This window comes from Mycothermus thermophilus (assembly GCF_041956435.1).
Source record: "Mycothermus thermophilus strain CBS 625.91 unplaced genomic scaffold VTJ04scaffold_7, whole genome shotgun sequence".
Classification (NCBI taxonomy): Eukaryota; Fungi; Ascomycota; class Sordariomycetes; order Sordariales; family Chaetomiaceae; genus Mycothermus; species Mycothermus thermophilus.
Window position 1 is genome coordinate 843,145 of NW_027191433.1, and position 19,865 is coordinate 863,009.

Genomic DNA, 19,865 nt, shown 5'->3' on the forward strand with positions numbered 1-19,865 from the left:
AGCACCAGTTCCAGTTCGCGGATTCGCCATGTGGTCTGGCAGAACCTTTTGAATCGACCACAAAGCCTCCGATGCTAGGCATACAAGGTTCGGTTGCAAAGGTGGACACACTTCCAGCAGCAACAGGTACGCCATCCTCGTGGTGTCTGAATGCCCTCTCATTCGTTCACGGCCCGGGAATGTTGAGGCGGATCTCGGTCGCCACCCAACAGCACACTAGACACAGCCGATCGTCTTCCCCGGAACCGGGATAACGTTACGACTTGTTCCAGCCAAGACTCGCTGGACAGACAGACACGAACGGCATCCGCACCAGCGAATTACAGCACCGCAGACCACGATAACGTGAGACTCAAGAGGACAATGCCGGAGTCCCGATTCTTGCCCTGATTCGACACAATCGGATCTCTTGCTGTCATTTCAGTGGGGCTCCCCAGCACTCGACTCCGCCAACACAGCAGGCCTGCCAAGGCGATGTTCCCCGATTACGTCTCAGCGTCACCCCACGTCTAAGTACTGGACTCCCGTGGCACCTCACATGCAGGTCATCCCGGTCCGTCCTTTGTTCGTGACCTCCTTCTGGGCCCTCAGACCTATGAGCTACCAACCCGGGGACACAGTATGAACACGAACACCGCTGAACTCTCTCCCACTTCGTTGTCCCGATTCCCCCTTCACCAACAACCGCCTCCTCCTCCGGTCGCGAGATCGCAAACCGTCGCTTGACGTGTGACGTCCTGCAACATTTCAGCCTTACAAGGCCTGCACATTACCAATCGTCTCGGCGCCTTCGATTTGCGTCCCTGACGCAATAGTCCCAGCGCCCAAAGGACAATTGCCCTTAGGTAGTTGCGCCGACACGCGCCGCATTCTAAACCTTACTTCCCAACTGCTCTTATCAGTCCTCAGGTCCAACATGAAGGTACGAATATAGCCCTTTTTAAAGCATCGCATTTCGTTGCGCGGACTTACATCCTTGCGCCTTACTAGTACCTCTCACTTCCAGCGTTCGACCTCGTGACGAGCGCCCTCAATTTCGACACGCCGGATTGCCATGTCACTGGCAGTTGTGACCTTTACACGACCAAAGCCGCCGGCTCCGACAAGAAACTCTACAAGAACATCCAACAATCCCTCGAGTCCCAACATGCCGCGCTTGTCAAGTTCGGCGCCTCCCTCTCTCCGCCTCAGCGCGACTCGATGGCCGCCGAGCTGAGCCGCTCCTCTCCATTCGGCTCCCTCGAGGAGGTCTCCAACCGCCGTACCTTCGCCTACCTGATCGCGACTCTCAACGCCTCCCACCCCGACTATGATTTCTCACAGACCCTGCGACCGGCAGATTTCCGCCGCGAGCGCGTCCTCAAGAGGGTAATGACGCACATCGATAGCACTCTGAGCAGTGTCCGGCCCAGCTCAACGTTGCTCGATGCCGCGATGCCCCTGGGGCCAACGGGGTGCTCTCCGTCGAACTACAAGAAACAGCCGTCTGACTTCGACACTGCCGTCTCGCCTGCGCCCGCGTGGGGGCCGCACATGTGGGCGGCCATTGATAAGGAGATGCGCTTGAAGGATTGCACCGTGTTTTCCTACCAACCAGAGGACGACCCCTTCGACGAGGAAGAAGGCGCCATCTGGGCGCTGCACTACTTCTTCTTCAACAAGGCCCTCAAACGTGTCTGCTACCTCTATGTCCGCGGCGTACCTGTCATGAGCCAGAGCCCGCGCATGCCTGTGGCGCATGCGGCCCTGTCGCGCAGGGGGAGGTCCAGCTTCTCGGCCTTCGCGTCGATTGATGACGCCGCGGATGACGGCGAGGACGCCTTTGGCGGTGCCAAGAAGCGCGCGAGGTACTGGTTGGGCGATCAGTTCGCCGAACGCCTGACGGCCAGCGATGACGATGAGATGGACGACGGGTTGATATGGAACCGGGATGCCGACGGGGGCGTGGTGACGTGTCCGTATGTGGTGGATGACGATGATATCGAGGAGGACGACTATGAAGAAGATGAGGAGATGGAAGAGGAGGAGGAGGAAGAAGAAGAGGAGCTTAGTGAGAAGGCCAAGGGGAAGAGGAGGAGAAGCTCGAGCCCCGTGCGGGGGGTGAGCGAGGACATTGCGGCGAGGATGGAGATTGATGTTTGAAGGGGCCAAACGCGCCCTCTCTTTCATCACCACCGGCCGTCTTCGTTGCGATGCTCGCCTTTCTGCACGTCTGATCCTCTTCTCTTGGTAATTTCTCTTTCTCTCCCATTCCTCCATTCTCATGCCCCTGCCATCGGCGCCTGGGACAATAGTTCTGTCTCGTCTTCCTCTTCAGCGTCTTTCTCCTTGATTTTTTTTTCTTTTCCATTCCACGACATGATGCGACATGCACTCGAATTCCTCCAATTCTCTGTGTCTTTGACAATTTTATGTTGTCTTGTCAGCTTCCATTTTCAACCTGGGAGCTTCTCTCTTCTTGTCCAAGTTTATGTTGCTATCTATCTGATTTAACTGTCTGGTTTAACAAATGGCTATTTTCTGCTTTCGGGAGACTAAGGTTACTTGATGGGATGGAGATCTGCGCGGGATCCATGGGATGGATGGTGTTCGGACTGGCGCCATTGCGGATGATGGGTGGACGGATGGACGGATGCAATCACGGATGAACGGACGGATTGGGCGGGTTCGTTTTTGTCCCCTGCCAGTTGGGCAGGCAGGTGGGAGGCTGGTGATTGTTTTGTTTTGGTTTTGTTTTTGATGCTTTGATTTTTCTTTCCAAGTTTATGAGTACCAAACTTTAGTTATGTCATTTATTCAACAAGCTAGTGGATGGTTGTTTGGCTCTGATGTTTGGGCTTGGTTGTGGGTGAGGGACATGTTTGATCGGATGAACAAACATGATCCCCAACAGACTGCCATTCATGCAATGACTAGGTTCTGTTGATCACTCCATCATGTTTGAGAAGCTGTTCTGTTGATCATTGTTATGGCCAGGTGAACTTCCATTTCCCGGTACTTGTACGGCCTGGTTGCGCTGGTTTGTTGACAATTGCTTGCCAAAACCCACATCTGTAACATCTATGGAGTAAACATGTGTGTTTGTCGAAACAGCACATTCCCGAAGCCCAATAACAGGTGTGCGAGAGTTATGGATCTTTGTTAGTACGTAGTATGTCTGTAAATCCTGTCTCGACGCTTGGTAGATAACCATCTCTGCAGGGATCTACTTGCTAAGTACCTATACCCTTATGTATCACGAACCTGTGTGAACTTTTGAGCCATCATCATAGGGAGCCAAGACAGATGGAAACACAGACATACACACAGACAGACCTACCTCTTCCAGGAACAGCGAGCAGGCAGGTGAGAGAAACTTTGTAATGCACATCGTGTGTTCATCCAAATACTATAGCAGGTCCTCCGTAGCATGGTCTGCATGTCACACTACCCATTTGCTCATATCACCCCACGTACTTATCAGCCTCCCCGTAACACTCAGAGAGTCCTTTGTTCTTCTGCTTCACCCCACTTCCCCAATGTTTATATCTACTACCTTGCCTTCCTTGCGTTCCTTACAGGCTTGCTACACATACACGGACAGGCAATGTACCTGAACTCTGACGTCAATCCTCCACCCATCCCCCTCTCCCTTATCCCCATCCTCTCAGCAGACAGCAGACTTGTTCTCTCGCTCTCGCTCTGGCACACAAATCAATACCATCCTGTCCTCCAAACACATTGATGCAGCCTAGGTACTGTACCTACCTGACAGAGGTGGGTAGGTCAGGTAGGTCAGGTACCGATCCATCCATCCATCCATGAATCTCCCTCTCTGTTTATCCATCCACCCAAGCAGCGCACACACCAAGTCCAACAAAAAGAAATGGCTAGTAGGGCCAGGAAGGGAGAGAATCATGGTGGTGTCGGTCGGTACGGCGTGGAGAGAAAAGAAGTCGAGAGAAGAAGAGGGAGAGGATGGTCATCATGCTGGTTTCCACGACAGGAAGGCTGGTATAAGAGGAGGAGAAAAACAAAAAAAAGGGAAATAACAAAAAAGAGGACAAAAAAGACAAAAATAAGGAGCATCTTCATGTCTCAGGACAACGAACTCCCGCATCCATCCATTCATCCATCCATCCATTCATCCGTGTTTACCACCCCCACCCCCCTTTGAACCACCCTTCCAAACCACCCCCATTCCCCATTCCATCCATCCAGTTCACACACCCAAAACCATGCCGGCACCCTGAGAATGCATTGTGGTCATTCATTCACATCGTCCAAGTCAGTACCTAAGTTACCATCACGCATCTTTCTTGGCGCCTTCCGTAGTACTCTTCCCCTCCGCCTTGCTATCGGCCGGCTTTGTGTCCGAAGACGTCGGCGCCGTCTCTGATGTCTTCTCGGTCGTCGACTTCTCGGCAGCAGACTTCTCAGCCTCGCTCTCCTGCTGGGACGTAGCTTCCGACGATGCCTTGGACACCTGGCTGGCAAGGTCCTTGTCCTCCTCCGAGTTGTCAAACATCTCTGTGTCGTCCGAATCGGTCAGCACTTCGGTGCCGTCGCCGAGGAAGATGATGCGACCCCTGTATCCTCCGATGCCGAAGGTTTTGACCTTACGTTGGTCGTCGTGATCATAGCCGCTGTCGCTATCGTCGAAGTTATGATGCACGCCGGGGCCGCGGAACTCGGCTGTCATTGGGAAAGGGGCGTTAGTCTCCTGTTGCAGGACAAGTCTTAGGGATGGACTCGGACATCCTTACCATACTCGGGAGGCGCGCAAGGGCCGTCGCCAGCAGCAACCCGCCTGGCGATCTCATCGTACCACTCTTCCTTGGTTCGGCCCTTGAGGAAGCCCACAATGATCATGGTCATGTTATCGCAACCGACGCCTCCAGTTTCCGAGTTGGAAGCCAGACAGTTGTCCATCATGTTCTCGCAGATCTTATCCAGCTCTTGCCTCGCGGCAATACCGCGCCTGACAAACTCGATGACGGCCTGTGACGATTGGCAGTCCCAAATGCCTATCGAGACGTGAATATCAGCCAAGGTGTGGTTGGGCACGCACAGGGTCGGGAATAACCAGCTTACCGTCGCAAGCAATGACGAGGAACTCGTCGTCGTCGGTCATCTCGTGGACAACCACGTCGGGATAGGCGGTGACGATCTGTTGCTCTGGGCCCAGGTCGGCGCTCTTCTTGAACTCAAAGTCACCGATGGCTCGGGAGAGGGCAAGGTTTCCGTTGACACGGCCGAAGTCGACAAAACCACCTGCGGCAGTGATGCGAGCCTTCTCCCCCTCATTCTGCGGCTTGTGGTCGAAGGACAAGGGCTTAGCTCTTCCTTTCACACCCAAAACGCTCCTGGAATCACCGGCGTTGGCCTGATGGTGGATGGGGTGGTTAGCAGGGAGGCGACGGAGTGTGGAAGGACGCGGCAGGAAGGACGGTGGACACCCACAATGTAGATCTTGTCATCGGAGATGAGGCCGACACAGGCAGTGCACCCCGAAACTTCCTCTTCGTACTTTGGGTCTGCCCAGGCGGGTACCAATCAGCATATTTTGTCCCGAGGTGCTTTTCAACAAAACAACAATGTGGATGAGGGGGCGGGTGCAGGCAGCGACGGAAGCGCTAGCCCATGCACCACGACACCCTTTGTCCCCAGGACCACCAGGGGCATTCTCTCATACCGCTCAGGATGGCTCGGTCGGTGGCCAGGAAACCGTCCTTCAGAGCCTGCTCGTAGTTGCCCGCCTTGAACGCATCCTGCTTCGCGACGATACGGTGGATGTTTTGGCCGGCGTATACGGCGACGTTGCTGCCGCCGTGGCCATCGAAGACGCCGAAGAAGGAGAGCTTGCTAGGGTGCTCCTTGGCAGCCTTGGGGTTGTCTTCGAGCAGATTCAGCACTGCGGTGTGGGCATCTTCCATGCTTATGCGCCAGCCTTGCATGGCCGACAGGCCGTAGATGAGCCGCTCATCCCCGCCATGCGCTGATGTCTAGGAGTGGAAGCGCCGGTTGTGTTAGCAGCTGGTCGGCCATGGAAAGAGGATACGGGAGGGCGTCAAGGTGGGGGTTGAGGAGAATTTTGTCTGAGCCTCGTTGAGGGACTGCTGGACCTGCCGCCGCGGACGACGACGATGACAACAACAACGACGATGACCAAAACAACGAACAAGCGACACCGCGTTGCGCCAAGTATAAACCGGCTTCATATGAGCGTTGCGCCATATTCGCAACCCCTGTGCGTGTTTGTGATAGCGCGCGAGCAGCAAGCAGGTCGGAGTCGTCATCGTGATGGTCGTCGTCGTCGTCGTCGTCGTCGTCGTCGTCGTCGCGGGGGGCGGGTCCCCTCGGCAGAGCCGGAAACAAGACAATCTCTTCGCTGGAATGGAAACAGTTGCGACTGAAGCACCATCTTACCTTCTCGACAACGGGCTCAGAGAGTGTCTGGCCCATGGTGAAATGTTATGGTCGAAATGCAATTCGGCAGCTACGCGGCTACCAGTGGGTGGGGATGGAGGGGTGGTGGTTGATTTTGTTTGGAGGGGGAGGTCGGAGCCGAGCGGACGGGCAGACAAGGCAGGACAAGGCAGCGCGGCGTGATCCTCCACAAGGCGGGTAGCGGGTAGGCAGCGAAAATGCGGAGCCTTGAGAGTCAAAGGGATGGTCGAATTTTTCTTGGTGTCTTGTTGGAGGCGGCCGCCAAGCGGGAGCTGAGGGAGCGTGTCAGTTAGGTTGGGGTTCCAAGTCCAGGGCCAGGTTCAGGTTTAGCTCAAAGGATAATTACAGGATGTCGCGCGTGGATGGATGACGTTGGACCGAGTACTGGGCGCCAGAGCCAGAAGCAGAAGCAGAGGAGAGGATGGAAAGGGGAACCTGGAATGATGGGGTGAGAGGGTTGGGGCAAGGCAGGCAGAGACCTACGTCGAGGAGGCACGTGGAGATATGAAAATTATCGTTGTCTCTTGGGCTACAATTCTGCCAGTCCAGCGCCCAGGCCGCCTTTCATGGATTTGGGCAGATCCAGATGTGGTTTCTGGATTTTGCAGTCAGTGCCCTGGTGGTGGACAGGCTGCTGCGGGCTGCGGGCTGCGGGTTGCGGGTTTCGCGGGTTGCGGGTTCAATGCGGCGGGGGAGGGACCCAAGAGCGGGGTTGAGGTGGCAGCCAACCTAAGCGGGCGCGTCCTGCTCCGCTGTTGCCGCTGCCGCTCGCTGCCTGGCTGGGGCGATGGACCTGACGAGGGCAGCTGATGAGGTGCCAATTTCCCAAATAGAAACTTTTGCGCAACTGCCTCAGACGACGACCTGAGACGAGGCGCTACTTATCTGAGGTGGCCAGGCTACCTGTTACTGAAAGCACTGTACCTAGGTACCCAGCAATGTCTGCACATACTGTACCTCGAAGACATTAGCTCGAGTCTCAACTCATGCGCAGCTTTGTGTGCATCCGCCAGCTGGCCACCTAACACCTATCGCCATCAAAGGACTATTAACTCCTCCTCCCTTTGTTAGGTGGCTGGCCCCCTGAGCTCCCTGGTCTAGCCTCCCTGGAGCGTCCTCCCACCCTCGGGCTAGTGAAGCAGGCGTCATGCAGGACCTGCCCTGCACATGAAACTTTGTGCGCTGCTTGCTGAGCTGCCAATCGACGCATTGGGGCAAAGGCGGCAATTTGGAGACGGCGAGTCAGAGCTCGATGACCTGGCCCCGATTGCCACGGCCTTTCTTCCTCCGGAGCAGCTAGTTTGCTTGCTTGCTGGTCTTGGGGGGCCGGTATGTCCGCCATTGGAAGGGAGGGAATGATCCGGCCCAAAACGCTCAGGTGAAGTCATTCAGGGCTGTGCTGTCGGAACGAGCAGACTTGCTTCCGGATGCGGGGTGAGGTGGCTGCATGGCATGATGACATAAGCTCCTCCGGGTGGAATCGGAGACAGTTACACAGGACCAACAACACGTGCTGCTACTACCTACCCCAGCAAAGGTAGGTCAGCACACAAGGCTGGACGCTGGACCTCATCTATCTCACAGGACTCAAGAACCAAGACAATGAAGCCTAGACTACTCGAGTTTCATTAGTTAGATTACCAATTAACATACTCTTATGCCTCCAATTACCTCTGGGACTACCCATTACCTCTCCCTCATATAAACACAGCATAACTACTCCCCTCCGACTTCACCGACTGTATCCCCATCGACCTGCTCTTCTGCCCCAGCCCCGACCTTTCCGCTCCTCCGACAACCCTCCCGGCCGTCCCATTCCCCATCCCCATCACCATTGACATGGTCGTCCCAGCAGTCCCATTCCTCGGTAACGCACCCAACCCAGCCGGCACAGGCGGTGGTGAGCTGGGCCATATCATCGAACGTGTATCCTCATCTCTACCTCTGTCCGGTTGGACCGCCGCCGCTGCTGCAAGCGTTGGTAACGTCGGCGGTATTGCCGGGGGTCGTGACGGAAGAGTCGGTCCGCGGCGAATCAGGGGTAACTGCACGGCCGGCGAGGACGGGAGAACAACGCTCTCCCCTCCCAGTTGGTCGTCGTCGTCGTCGTCGTCGTCGTCGTAGCCATTATCATCCAGATCCCCAATGCCCTCTTCCTCCCAAGGCAGCATCCCAAGCGAACTGCTCGCCACCCACCCGCCTCCTCCTCTTTCTCCCCGTCTGAGAACGCTGCTGGCTCTGGCTACCGGGCTCGATTCTTGCAAAACTGTCCAGTTCGGTTGCTGTCCCTGACTCCTCTGCTGTTGGTGTTGTTGCTTCTGGTGCTGTTGGTGGAGGGTATTGTTGAGTCCGAGGTACGGCAAAGACGCGGACGCGCTCAGGCTCGAGACGGTCTCGTCCACCCAGTTGCTGTTGTCGTCGGCGTTGGTTGGGACTGTGGACCAGGTCGGAGATCGCCGAAATGGGTTCTGCTTGGGGATGATTTCGTCGTAGAGGTCGAGGGAATCGTCGCGTGGAAGGGTGGGATTAAGATCTGACATGGTAGGTTCGAGGTGGATAGGGAATGGGAGGGGAGGGAGGGAGACAGGAGATGTTGGAAGGTGTTGTTGTTGTGGTTGCTCTTGGGACTGGGAGATTGTTGGTGTTGTGGTAGTGGCCGTAGCACCTACTGGGGCTGGGTTCTCCGTGGTGGTTGATGTTGCTGCTGCCGCCGCCGGTGTCCGCACTGTTGCAGTGGCTTGCGTGACTGTTGAATCTGTTGGTGAACCGTTTCCTGGCCCAGTGGCCGCCGGTGTCTGATTCTGTCCTCCACCGCCAACACCAATCGTGCCGACTCCGGTTTCTGGACGATTGGTTGTAGACGGCGCGGTATCGCACGCTGCGATCAGCTCCTTCGACTGCGGAAGCGAAACAGTTCCCGATCCCGCAAATTTCCCATCATCCGCGCCAACCCTCGGCGTTCCCGCCGCCGATGCCGGAACAACTGGCGATTTGATACTCTCCGCCATCCCCATGCTCGTCCGCTCACTCATCCTTTTCACCCCCATCACCAACTTCGGTCTTCCTCCAAACCCCCTTCCCTTCACCCCTCTTAGCCAACCCCACGCCCTCTTCCCTGGAGAAGGGGGATATGCCAAGCTTGATTCCACATAAGCCGGTACCGTCCTTGCTGACCCAGGTCGTGACCCATCACCGGGAGACACGGGCGATGGCTGAACAGGGTGCGTAGCGCAACCCCCCGCCGGCGATCGGAGGGTAGGAACGTTCAGTTCCAACCGGTCCCGGAATGAGCGCTTGCCCAGCTCTTCGGGGTTGAGATCAGTGGTGTCGACGAAGTCGCCAATACTGGTTTCCGTGATGGAACTCAGAGAGGCGGGTACCTGGGCGCGGGTATTCTGGCGCGAGAAGAACAGCGGGGGCGACGGTAAGGGAATAAAGGGGAGGGATCTGCTAGGTTTGGAGGTGGTCTTGGGATCTTTGGGAGGGGTGGTCTCTCCTCCGATGTGAGGGATTGGGCCCGTACTGCCTGGCCGGAGGTGCTGCTGCTGGGCCAAGTCGGTCTGGGAGATGGATGCGTTCCGGACCGTTTCGACGACCTGCGGCTTCTTGATCCCAAAGACGTCATCCGCAGAAAAGCTCTTGCCGAAGCGTTTGGCGAAGTCGGGAAGAGTATTGAGAGCCCCGATGGGACTGGGGCTTGACGCCACAAAACTCCCCGGGATCGGGCCCGAGATGTCACGCGTCCGGATGGACCGCTTCTGTTGCTGTTTCTGCTGCCGACGGTAGCACCAGAACAGTATGAAGACGGTCAATCCCAGAAGGAGGAATAGCGGCAGGAGCACGGCGAGAAGGACGGGGTTGAAGCGACGGTTGTTGTTGCCGTCACCTTCCGCGGATTTGTCGTCGCGAAACGAACCATCCGCCTGAGTGTTCGAGATGTTGCCTGGTGCTTCATTTCCACCACGGCTCTGGGCTGCGCGGACTGCGATGGGGAAAGAAAGTGAGGCGTTCTCCTTGGAGGTTTTGGATCTCGCAATCATCTTGACGTCGACGGCAGCCCCGTTCAGATCCACTGGAGCAGTCCCCGACAGCGTCAACGAGCGGGGGTCGAACTCTATCCAAGCAGGTCCTTCAATGGAAACATCAGTGTTGTCGGGATTTGCAAGATAAGATTTCAACTGGAACGAGAAGTCCTCGCCTGGCGTAATGACAAGATTGGGCGTTCTGGATGTAAACAGGCCCCCTTTACCACCGGGCATCTGGATTCGGATTGTTCGATTGACCGTGTTGCCCTGTTTGTCGCGGAGTGATATGACAAAGCTTGTCGAGGTCGCCGTCGTTGGAGGGACACCCGTTATGTGCAAGGTGTGTTTGTCCAGAGAGAGCCACGAAGGCATCTTCGGTTCGGAGGCGATAGTTACGGTCCCAGGAGTGGCTGGCTTGCCGTCCACCCTGACTCCATCGATCAAGCCTGTATACGACAGCAGATCGCCGGGTGTGGCGTTCAAGACGATTGTACTCGTGTCGGCTGTGAGCTTGTGGTTCCCTACCACAATGTCGAACTCCAGGACGGCGCCAGCAAAACCAGGCACGTCGCTCGCGACGAGCTGGAAGGAGAAGCGTTGAGGTGGTTGGACAAGCGCCTCCATGGATGGGGTACGGCCACTGAAGGAGAGGCTTGATGCGTCGAAGAATATCCAGGCCGGGAGGGGCGTGTTGTCGGCCATGGTGGCATAGTAATAAGTCGAAGAACCTTGGGCTGCGGAAAGGGTCTCAGGGTCAAAACGGAAGGAGAAGTCTTTGTCTGGGTCTGCCAGGACGGAAGACGGCCCGGAGAAGATGCCGAATGATGGAGGCTGTTTCTCAAAGGGGATCTCAACTTCGGGGCCCCGCCCTCGCGCAACCACCAGCGTTGCTGACATGCTTGTTGAGCCGGAGTCGTCCGAGGCAACGAGCTCTAGGGGCACACCTGTCACACGTCCCGGACCGGCATCGCCGGATCCCGGAGTACCAAACAAGCGCCTAGAACGACTGTCGATAGAGAGCCATTTGGGGGCTTTGGCCAGGGAATACGTTATTGGGGAGTCTGAGGTGAACGTGTTTGGTGAGAGGATGAAGGAGAAAGGCTGGCCAACGCGGGCGACGGGAGGGACCTGGGCGTTGATGGGGAACGATATCTCGGGACTGGCTATGCATTGTTCCGCGAGGAGCAGGGCTGTAGCCCATATGGCAGCCTGGAATCTCATGATGACGGCTGCTGAGGTGTTCCAGGGCATCTCTCCATGAACTGTCGACTGGCGAGAGAGCCGGAACAGGAGGAGAGGCAGCAAGACGACAAAGGGGCAGAAAGGGAACCAAGGCCAGATACACCGGAAGATGTAGTTCTTCAATTGAAGATGATCAAGGTGTCAACGGGTGGCTGGCGGGAGGACATGAACATATCCCTTTGCCCTTGCATAGCTGTCTTCACTGTCACAGTCCATGCTACGGCGCCCTGAGGAAGTATGACCAGCCATTTCCCAAGTCCCTAGATTCCCGGTCAACAGTGTCGTCACAAATCAAAGCGAATGAACAGAGGAGCCCAGTCGGCTGGGTGACGGCGAGCATTCCAGTCAGGGGCCGGGAGGTGGTTCTCGTAGAGGTTGGGAAGCCGGGAGGGCGACATGTCTCACGGTGAATAGCTGTGAACAGATCTCCCTGGGACACGATGGGCAATGTGGAATTCTTTGCAACGCGTGAAGAGTCGCGATCAACTGGGCTTCTTCACGGTAAAAATTGAAGATTGTACGTTACGGGTATGAGGTTAGGTTGTCCTGGATGGAGTACGACTGGACCAGAAGAAACTGGCAGCAACGGGACTGGAGGCTGCAAACTTTGAGGGACCAGACGCCTTCCCCCATCATTCATCAACAGTTTTAGGACGCTCTTTCCCGTCATTGGTCTCATGTTATCTGATGCGAGTTTTGATGGGTGGAAGTCACGATGGAGCGACGGCGACGGCGAGGAGGTGTGACCGAGGTGTGGGTGGAACTGGACTGCGCAGCCCAACGAAAAAAGCCGCCCCAAACACCAAAAAAAAAATCCACTCGTGGATGTCTCACTTCAACGCTTCTTCACCTCGCACACACTCGATATTTCACCACCAACACCCAACATACCGAGGACAACAAAATGTGCGATAGAGAGGGATCATCGTCGCCCGAATTCTCGCCACTCGCTTTTGGCGAGGACCTGGCTCCTCTTCCCGAGTACAAGGCCGCAGGAACTACCGAGGTGGACTTCTCGGGGCTGCTGGATGAGCCACTCAAGCTCCACGAGGATCTCAAGTCCGGATGTGGCGGACAGCTCTGGCCTGCCGGCATGGTGCTGGCCAAACACATGCTTCGCTATCACAGAGAAAAGATGCGCACCGCGAGGATGTCAGTGGCACAACCTCTTCTTGGACTCAAGCACAATCAGCGTGGATGAGGGGCTGACAAGATGTATGTGGGGTGCCAGACTCGAGCTCGGTGCGGGCGGCGGGGTCGTTGGTCTTACTGTCGCCAAGGGCTGTCCCGACCTCCAGAACCCCCTCTACATCACCGACATGGTGGATATGGAACCCCTCATGAAGCACAACATTTCATTGAACGGACTTGATGACCGTGTGCGAGCGAGGGTACTCAACTGGTGAGTTGTGACGTGGCTCGTCGCAGCGGCCGTCTCCATGTTTCCCCCACCTCGAAACTCCAAGCCCTTCGTCCGCCATTGTGCACTATTTTCCCGGCCTTCATCGCCATGTTGCCCTCTCACAGCTTCTTATTCGGACGGCTGGACCCTGCTGTGAGTCGGCTGATGTCTGACCAACAATGTATAACCCAGGGGCGAGCCGCTCTCCCAGGAAATTCTCGATTTCAAGCCCGACGTCATCCTCGCTGCTGATTGCGTCTACTTCGAGCCCGCCTTTCCGCTGTTGATGCAGACTCTAAAGGACCTCCTGGCTCTCGTTCCCACTGCGACCGTCTTTTTTTGCTTCAAAAAGAGGCGACGAGCTGACATGCAGTTTCTCAAGACTGCGAAAAAGGCCTTTACCGTGGCCGAGGCTCACGATGATGACCGGCCCATCTTCACCAGAGACGGATTGTTCCTCTTGACTTTTACCCACAAGCCATAAACAAAATTCAATTCAACCGTCTGGTTTCCTCACGGCATTTGCCACTCGGTCCGAATTGTGTGGAGGAGGCATATGAAGCAAGTTTTTATCCCCGCCAACATACATTTTGTCCATCGTCGGCACTTCCAACCAGGTTTTGAAACGAAACATCGCATGGCTTTCGCCGATCGAAACAACAACCCGGACTCCACCAAGCAAGCATCAGCCCTACCCTGCCTGGCGTGGAACTCAGGTGTGATCCGCTGTCTAGAACATCTGTCCATACATACAGTATGTTGTAATAGGGTCTAGCTACCATGCCATGATAGCTCATGGCCAGTATCTGGGCGAGAACCTGTCCTTGACAAAACCACAAAATGCAGTCGAGTTCTCTAGAGACAGTTGAGGGTAATGACAACCAGAGCAGCGACACAACGCACACGATCCGCGACCTGGGAGATTGCACGGCTTCTGTCGCGTCTGAGCGAGGAACTGGGACATGGTATGTGAGCGGGCAGTGCATGAACCCCCTTGTCCAACTGCCTGGATTCCCGCGTTGCGCTGTGCCGCGCCGGCAGTGGCTGGATGACGCGAAGTGAAAAGCTTTTCTCTCACTTCCGCTTCTGCTTACGCACAGCTTGCTGGGCCGACTTGTCTTGATCGCCGCCGGACATTCCCCGCCGAGTCATTGGGCATCACGCATGCCGCTCTCCACAGCAGCTCGCTGCCACCTGTTCCAATTCCCGTCGCCATCCGGCACTGCTGCATCTCGAACGTTGGTCGAGCGAATTTGGTGGTGTGGGACGGGCGGTTCGTGAGCCTGGACCAGTGGGCCAGAGCAACGTGGCCCGCGGCCCGTTGTCTCGCTGTCTCGCCCATTGGCCGGGCTGGTTTCCGCTTTGGACGGCGGTTGGATCCTGTTCCTGACTTGACAGGGATGCCGACGATGTGCCTTGCAGCTCCCTGCAAGGAACAGGGCAAATTTTAATGACAAACATCTTGGCCAGCGCACTGGGGCCCTAACGACGGACTCGAGTGGGCTACCTGATGGTTCTGCCAAGAGTGTTAGGCGATTACCCCTGAAACCAACCTCAGCACGACGGGCGATGGGAGGGGTTCTCTAACATGGGCCAAGGGCGTGGTGGTATCCCAAATTCCTCCGCCGTTAAGAGAACCAGGAAATGAGACGGCCTGGCGCGGTTCCGGCAGCTGTGCCTCACCACGCCTTCAGCCCATCACCCTGGTTGCCCCAGTCCACTCTCGCTTCTTTGGCTTCCAAAGGCCTGGGCTGTCTTAAACCCCCGGCCTCTCTCTCGTCCGGCCTGCGTTCTTTTTGCTCTCTTCCATGCAGGTTCCCCATTTGCTTCTCGCAGACCACACTCATTCTTTTCTCCAGCTGGCTCAGTGAGCCGTCCTTCCTTTTTACGCTCCTGACTGAGCAACGCACGAGACATATCAATCCTTCCCAAAGCGCGACAGAGGGATTCGGTCCTTTGCCCTCCTCGTCAACGGATTCGACATTGCGTTTTGCTGCCTGGCGCGATTATAAACTTCAGAACCCGACCGCGAACATATTTCCCAACGGCCTGCGACACTCCTTTTTCGTAAACCACTGGTCCTGGGACGTGTTTGGTCATCACCATGAAGCCGATTGTTCTCGCCACCAGCTTGCTGGCCTCTCTCGCTGCCGCGCAGCCTCACGGCCACGGCCATCATCATTTCCACAAGAGACTCGCTGATCGCCACAACAAGCGGGGCATTGTCACGGAATGGGTTACCGAGATTGTCACCGAAACGGTCACCGCCCTCGTGGATGAGACCACCACGGAGCTGATCCCGCCGAGCACATCGGCTTCATCGGCTGCCGAGGCTGCCGAGACCACTCCGGCGACCTCTTCGGCTCCCGAGGCCCAGCCGCACGTCTTCATTGAGACGCCAGAACCGTCGCCGGCTCCGACAAGCACCACCACTTCCGAAGCTGCGCCGCCGCCGCCCCCTCCTCCCCCGCCGCCGCCGCAGCCCACGACCACCAGTGTTGAACCGCCCGTCCAGCCTCCGGTTGAGACTCCCAGCGCTCCTGGCGGTGGCAACTCCGGCGGCGGTAGCTCCAGCGATGAAATTTTCTCGGGCGACATGACGTACTACGCTCTGGGCCTTGGTGCCTGCGGCTTCGACGACAGCGGCAAGGACAACACGGAGAACATCGTCGCCATGTCCGCGGAGCAGATGGGCTCGCAGTCCAACGGTAACCCCAACTGCGGCAGGTCCATCACTATCCGCGCCAACGGCAAGACCACCACGGCTGTCGTCCGCGACAAGTGCCCTGGCTGCCGCTTCGGCAGCATTGACGCGTCCGAGAAGCTTTTCCTGGAGCTCTTCGACGACCTGGGTGTTGGTCGCGGGCACGTGGAGTGGTGGTTCAACAACTAAGCGTGAAACATGGGCGGGTAAATGGGGACGCATACCGCATTCCAGGGTTCGGAGGGACGGGGTTTGGTCAAGTGCATTTGGAGAAATGGATCCACATCTATATATGGCCCGACCGGTCTTGGAGAAGAAGACCCGGCATGACGACTTGATGCCCAAGTTTTTTGTGTTTTCGCTTCGTTTCATTCGCTATACCCGTCGGCACATTGGGTTGGACGGCAGCAAGGTTTCTTATACCCCCTTTTGGAGAAGACACAGCACATACGGTGGCCCGCGCAAAGCATGCAAACACACATACCCTTTCATCACATACCCCTTTTTGGATTGGTGAGGCAGCACGGGACACACACTGGGAGGAGGGCAGTTTGATAGACTGGCACCATTGTTGGATAGACTTTTGGGCTTCTTGTATATACCTTTTTTGTTCGATTCGTGGGGTTCTTGGGAAGAACCCGGTTCACATTTGCACAGCAAAATTGACGTTGAAACATTTGTCCCGTCTCGTCCTGGTACAACCTGATGTTGCCTGAACAGTGTATTATGTTTTGCGGTGATGTGACGGCGTCCATGATCAAGTCCTCACCGAAGCTCTCTCTGGCAACATGTTCAACAATCCAACTTGATTTCTCATCTCGCCCTTAACTATTCTCTCTCCCTGATGTCCATACATTACACGTACACCCCAGTATATTGTACTCTGCTAGGTACGTGGTAATCAACGATTCAAACTCAACAACCCCTCGATATACCTCCTCGTATCAACCCCAATTCCCTGCGCCAACCGACTCGCTCCATCCGCCCACCCACCGCCGCCGCCGCCGCCGCTGCTGCCGCCGCTTCCACCACCACCGCCCCCGGGACTGAGATATGACGCGCTCACCACCCTGCCCCCACCGCCTGCCCCGCCCTGATCACTGGCCCGGCGAATCAGGAAGATATCCTTCTCAGATATTGCTGGCGTCTTTCCGTCCAATGTCGTTTCGGTTGGGCCGGAGTAGGAATGGGAGTAGGAATAACTACCTCCATCGCCGTCGCCAGTGACGACGGAGCTGTCGTCTCCGGCCGTAGTGGCGGCTCGATCTGTGGTGGTATCATCACCACCACCAGCAGAAGTGGCAGTAGTCATAGCATCGTCGTCGTCCTCATCGTCGTGGTCGTCCCCAACCCTGCTCCAAACAACCCACCACCCCCGACTCGTCTTGCAGGTCCTTTCCGCGGCGGCCCGGTCGGCGCGCGCGGCGGCGAGCGTGGAGAGGATTTGCGCGTGGGTGCTGAGGGCTTCTGCTCGCGTCCAGGGCGCCGGTGATATTTGTTGCTGCTGCTGTTGTTTTCCCCCTCCTCCTCCTGCTCCTGATCCTCCTCCAGCAGAAGCAGAAGCATCACCGCCAGGTGCTATGAAAGGCGGTTCCGGAATGTTCGGAATCGTCGAATGAATCGTCAGGGTCGCGTGGTCAAAGACGAGGTCGTAGATATCCCCTCCCGCTCCGCTTCCCCCTCCCCGATCCGACGATGTTTGACTCTGTCCGCCGCCGCCGCCGCCGCCGCTGCTGCTGGGTGGTTTCCCGGGCCGGTAGGAGGTGGAGGCGAGGAGGGGTTTGCGCAGCGTAGAGAGTTGGATATGGAGGGTTTTGGAAAGTTCGGGCCAACGCGCCGAGAGGGGGGAAGAGGGATTGTCGGCGCGGAAGAGGAGGATGTAGATGAAGGGGTTGTGGATGTAGATGGCTGGGTGGAGGGGGGTTGGGGATGCTTTTTGTGGTGTTGTGACGTCAGAAGAACTGGCTGGGAGGAAATCGAGGATGACAGTCTGCCAGCTGTGAGGGTTGTTGGGTGAAGGGGTGGTTTGGGACGGGGTGTCTGGTGAGGTTGGATCAGGAGGGGTAGTGTCGTCGGCGAGGGGGAGGAGGAAGCGGCCGATGTTGGTGGCTCTTGATGGTCTCGGGGCTGGAGGGTCTTGGGATGGCGTGTCGGTTGGCTTGGGAGCGTCGGCGGTCGAGCTCGCTGCGGAACCAGAACCACTTAACGACCAGTACGTGCCATACCCGAGGGTGAGGTAACTGAGCATTTTATCCATGCCACCAGCTGAAGAGGAGGAGTCCGCTTCTGTTGTTGTCCCCGCTCCGGCCGGGTCATCACCCTGGCCCTGGCGATGGTCCGTCTTCTTTCCATCTCTCGCCCCCGGATCATCTGGCGTACCCGCCCCCTTCGCATCCTCCTTTTTCCCCCTCTTTTTCCTCCTCCCCCTCCTCCTCGCCACATCCACAACCCCATACGCCCCCTCTCCCCATGCATACACCTCCTCCATCCACCAAACCACCTGCCTCAAAGCCCTCCTCGACAACCTCCCAACCCCCAAAAATATCGCCCCGTCCTCCGCGCCCGGCTCATTCCCGCATCCAATCCACCCCTCTTCGGCATCCCCACTTCCTGCACCGTACCGACCAACCACCAAATCCACCAACCCATTCTCCTCGTTGTAAACCATCCCCTCCAAAACCTCCCGCTCACCGCTCCCGCGCTCCTCCTCGCCGACCCCCATCCCCAGCTCCCCGCTCGCGGCGATCTTGATGCCTCCCAACACGGAGCAGGCCGGGTTGCCGTGGAGCAGGACGTGCCAGGTGGAGAGGAAGGCGTCCCAGTAGCGGGCGAGAAGCTCTTTCGGCGACGGGGATGATGATGATGGTGATGGCGATGAGGATGGACTTGATGTCGAGGGTAGTAGTAGTAGTAGTTGTTGTTGTTGTTGTTGTGAGGAAGAAAAGAGGACGGACAGCGAAGGGGCGTGATGCAAGAGGAACAGCTCGTGCGCGCGGACCAGGTCCTGGCGTAAGAGCAGAGGGGGTTTCACGTCGCGAGTTGAGTACTCGTACATAGGTTCAGGGGGCAGGGTAGAAGGGGTTGTGCCCGAGAGTTTCCCCGGAGGAGAAGTTGAACCGGTGGCCGATTTGGATGGTGGGAGAGGGAGGCGGGTGAGATCGATGGACTTTGTGGTTGTCAGCAAATTTCATCCAATCCATTCATCAAAGGAGAAAACAAGAACTTACAGCCAAAATCCACCACCCCGGTTCCAACTCATGAATCACCACCCGACTCCTCTCCGTGTCAACCGAGTCCACTGGCTTTCCTCCCGAAAACGTCTTTGCAAACTCCACCATGCCCTGGGCGAGGCCGATCTGGCGGAGGCGCTCATTCCGCTCCTCCTGGGATATTTCGACATCCTTGGTACCAGTTCGCTGGTGATGGTGGCGGCGGCGCCGGGGCTGGGACAGGGTGGCGGCCGAGGCGTAGTAGACGATCTGGTCCTCGAGGGTCTCGTCGGTGGTGCCCAGGCTGGGGTTGTAGATAGCGAGGAAGCCGAGCTGGGCGGGGATGATGCCGCTGCTGGGGTGGGAGTGGGATAATGGGTTGGACATGGTGGGCTATTATTATGGTTGTTTCTTGGAGCGGTGAGGTTGGTGATGATATGCTTATGCCATGACCGTGAGTTTGGTTGAGGTGAGTTTGAGGGTGGCAGTTGATGAGGTGTGTTCTGGATTTTGAAACATAGATGAGCCTAAATGATCTATGTTTTCATGTCTCAACCATCCGATATTCCAGCTTGTCTCGGATTTGAGGCCCAGAGTGGTGCATCGAGCTCTTGGGGGGTTTGGTTGGATTTGGATGTTGTTGGAGGAAACAAGGCCAGGCCATGTCATGGATCCCCGCTTTGGGAAACCGGTGTGTTGCTGGAGGCACACCATCCTCTCACACGTCAACCAAAGTCGGCCATAAGTGACAAGAACCCCTTATGTATGTACATACTAATTACTACATTTTCACCAAGACCCGGCAATTTTAATAGACGTCCAAATTATTTGATTTCCTGCTCAGTTCACCATGT

General features: G+C 56.7%; 10 protein-coding genes across 10 annotated transcripts; 6 read left to right on the forward strand and 4 right to left on the reverse strand.

Annotated features, from left to right (window-relative positions):
• Window positions 1-916: 916 nt before the first annotated feature.
• VTJ04DRAFT_9844 (uncharacterized protein) lies at window positions 917-2,142 on the forward strand (the record flags this gene model as incomplete). The annotated part of the gene is made up of 2 exons (XM_069368435.1): window positions 917-922; window positions 991-2,142. 2 exons carry the CDS (start codon window positions 917-919, stop codon window positions 2,140-2,142), a joined length of 1,158 nt encoding a protein of 385 aa, XP_069214579.1.
• A 398-nt stretch (window positions 2,143-2,540) lies between these two features.
• Window positions 2,541-2,905, reverse strand: VTJ04DRAFT_9845 (uncharacterized protein; the record flags this gene model as incomplete). Its single annotated transcript, XM_069368436.1, has 2 exons — window positions 2,541-2,742; window positions 2,880-2,905. The coding sequence occupies 2 exons, from the start codon at window positions 2,903-2,905 to the stop codon at window positions 2,541-2,543; spliced, it is 228 nt and encodes a 75-aa protein (XP_069214580.1).
• A 504-nt stretch (window positions 2,906-3,409) lies between these two features.
• On the forward strand, window positions 3,410-3,724 carry VTJ04DRAFT_9846 (uncharacterized protein; the record flags this gene model as incomplete). The annotated part of the gene is made up of 1 exon (XM_069368437.1): window positions 3,410-3,724. One exon carries the CDS (start codon window positions 3,410-3,412, stop codon window positions 3,722-3,724), a length of 315 nt encoding a protein of 104 aa, XP_069214581.1.
• A 76-nt stretch (window positions 3,725-3,800) lies between these two features.
• Window positions 3,801-4,278, forward strand: VTJ04DRAFT_9847 (uncharacterized protein; the record flags this gene model as incomplete). Its single annotated transcript, XM_069368438.1, has 2 exons — window positions 3,801-3,993; window positions 4,052-4,278. The coding sequence occupies 2 exons, from the start codon at window positions 3,801-3,803 to the stop codon at window positions 4,276-4,278; spliced, it is 420 nt and encodes a 139-aa protein (XP_069214582.1).
• A 7-nt stretch (window positions 4,279-4,285) lies between these two features.
• VTJ04DRAFT_9848 (uncharacterized protein) lies at window positions 4,286-6,444 on the reverse strand (the record flags this gene model as incomplete). The annotated part of the gene is made up of 6 exons (XM_069368439.1): window positions 4,286-4,674; window positions 4,746-5,006; window positions 5,074-5,365; window positions 5,443-5,516; window positions 5,675-5,984; window positions 6,409-6,444. 6 exons carry the CDS (start codon window positions 6,442-6,444, stop codon window positions 4,286-4,288), a joined length of 1,362 nt encoding a protein of 453 aa, XP_069214583.1.
• A 1,682-nt stretch (window positions 6,445-8,126) lies between these two features.
• On the reverse strand, window positions 8,127-11,675 carry VTJ04DRAFT_9849 (uncharacterized protein; the record flags this gene model as incomplete). The annotated part of the gene is made up of 1 exon (XM_069368440.1): window positions 8,127-11,675. The coding sequence occupies one exon, from the start codon at window positions 11,673-11,675 to the stop codon at window positions 8,127-8,129; it is 3,549 nt and encodes a 1,182-aa protein (XP_069214584.1).
• A 925-nt stretch (window positions 11,676-12,600) lies between these two features.
• Window positions 12,601-13,582, forward strand: VTJ04DRAFT_9850 (uncharacterized protein; the record flags this gene model as incomplete). Its single annotated transcript, XM_069368442.1, has 3 exons — window positions 12,601-12,848; window positions 12,928-13,098; window positions 13,291-13,582. The coding sequence occupies 3 exons, from the start codon at window positions 12,601-12,603 to the stop codon at window positions 13,580-13,582; spliced, it is 711 nt and encodes a 236-aa protein (XP_069214585.1).
• Window positions 13,583-13,938: 356 nt separating this feature from the next.
• VTJ04DRAFT_9851 (uncharacterized protein) lies at window positions 13,939-14,549 on the forward strand (the record flags this gene model as incomplete). The annotated part of the gene is made up of 2 exons (XM_069368443.1): window positions 13,939-14,063; window positions 14,165-14,549. The coding sequence occupies 2 exons, from the start codon at window positions 13,939-13,941 to the stop codon at window positions 14,547-14,549; spliced, it is 510 nt and encodes a 169-aa protein (XP_069214586.1).
• Window positions 14,550-15,202: 653 nt separating this feature from the next.
• On the forward strand, window positions 15,203-15,991 carry VTJ04DRAFT_9852 (uncharacterized protein; the record flags this gene model as incomplete). The annotated part of the gene is made up of 1 exon (XM_069368444.1): window positions 15,203-15,991. One exon carries the CDS (start codon window positions 15,203-15,205, stop codon window positions 15,989-15,991), a length of 789 nt encoding a protein of 262 aa, XP_069214587.1.
• A 712-nt stretch (window positions 15,992-16,703) lies between these two features.
• On the reverse strand, window positions 16,704-19,398 carry VTJ04DRAFT_9853 (uncharacterized protein; the record flags this gene model as incomplete). Its single annotated transcript, XM_069368445.1, has 2 exons — window positions 16,704-18,968; window positions 19,030-19,398. The coding sequence occupies 2 exons, from the start codon at window positions 19,396-19,398 to the stop codon at window positions 16,704-16,706; spliced, it is 2,634 nt and encodes an 877-aa protein (XP_069214588.1).
• Window positions 19,399-19,865: the final 467 nt, after the last annotated feature.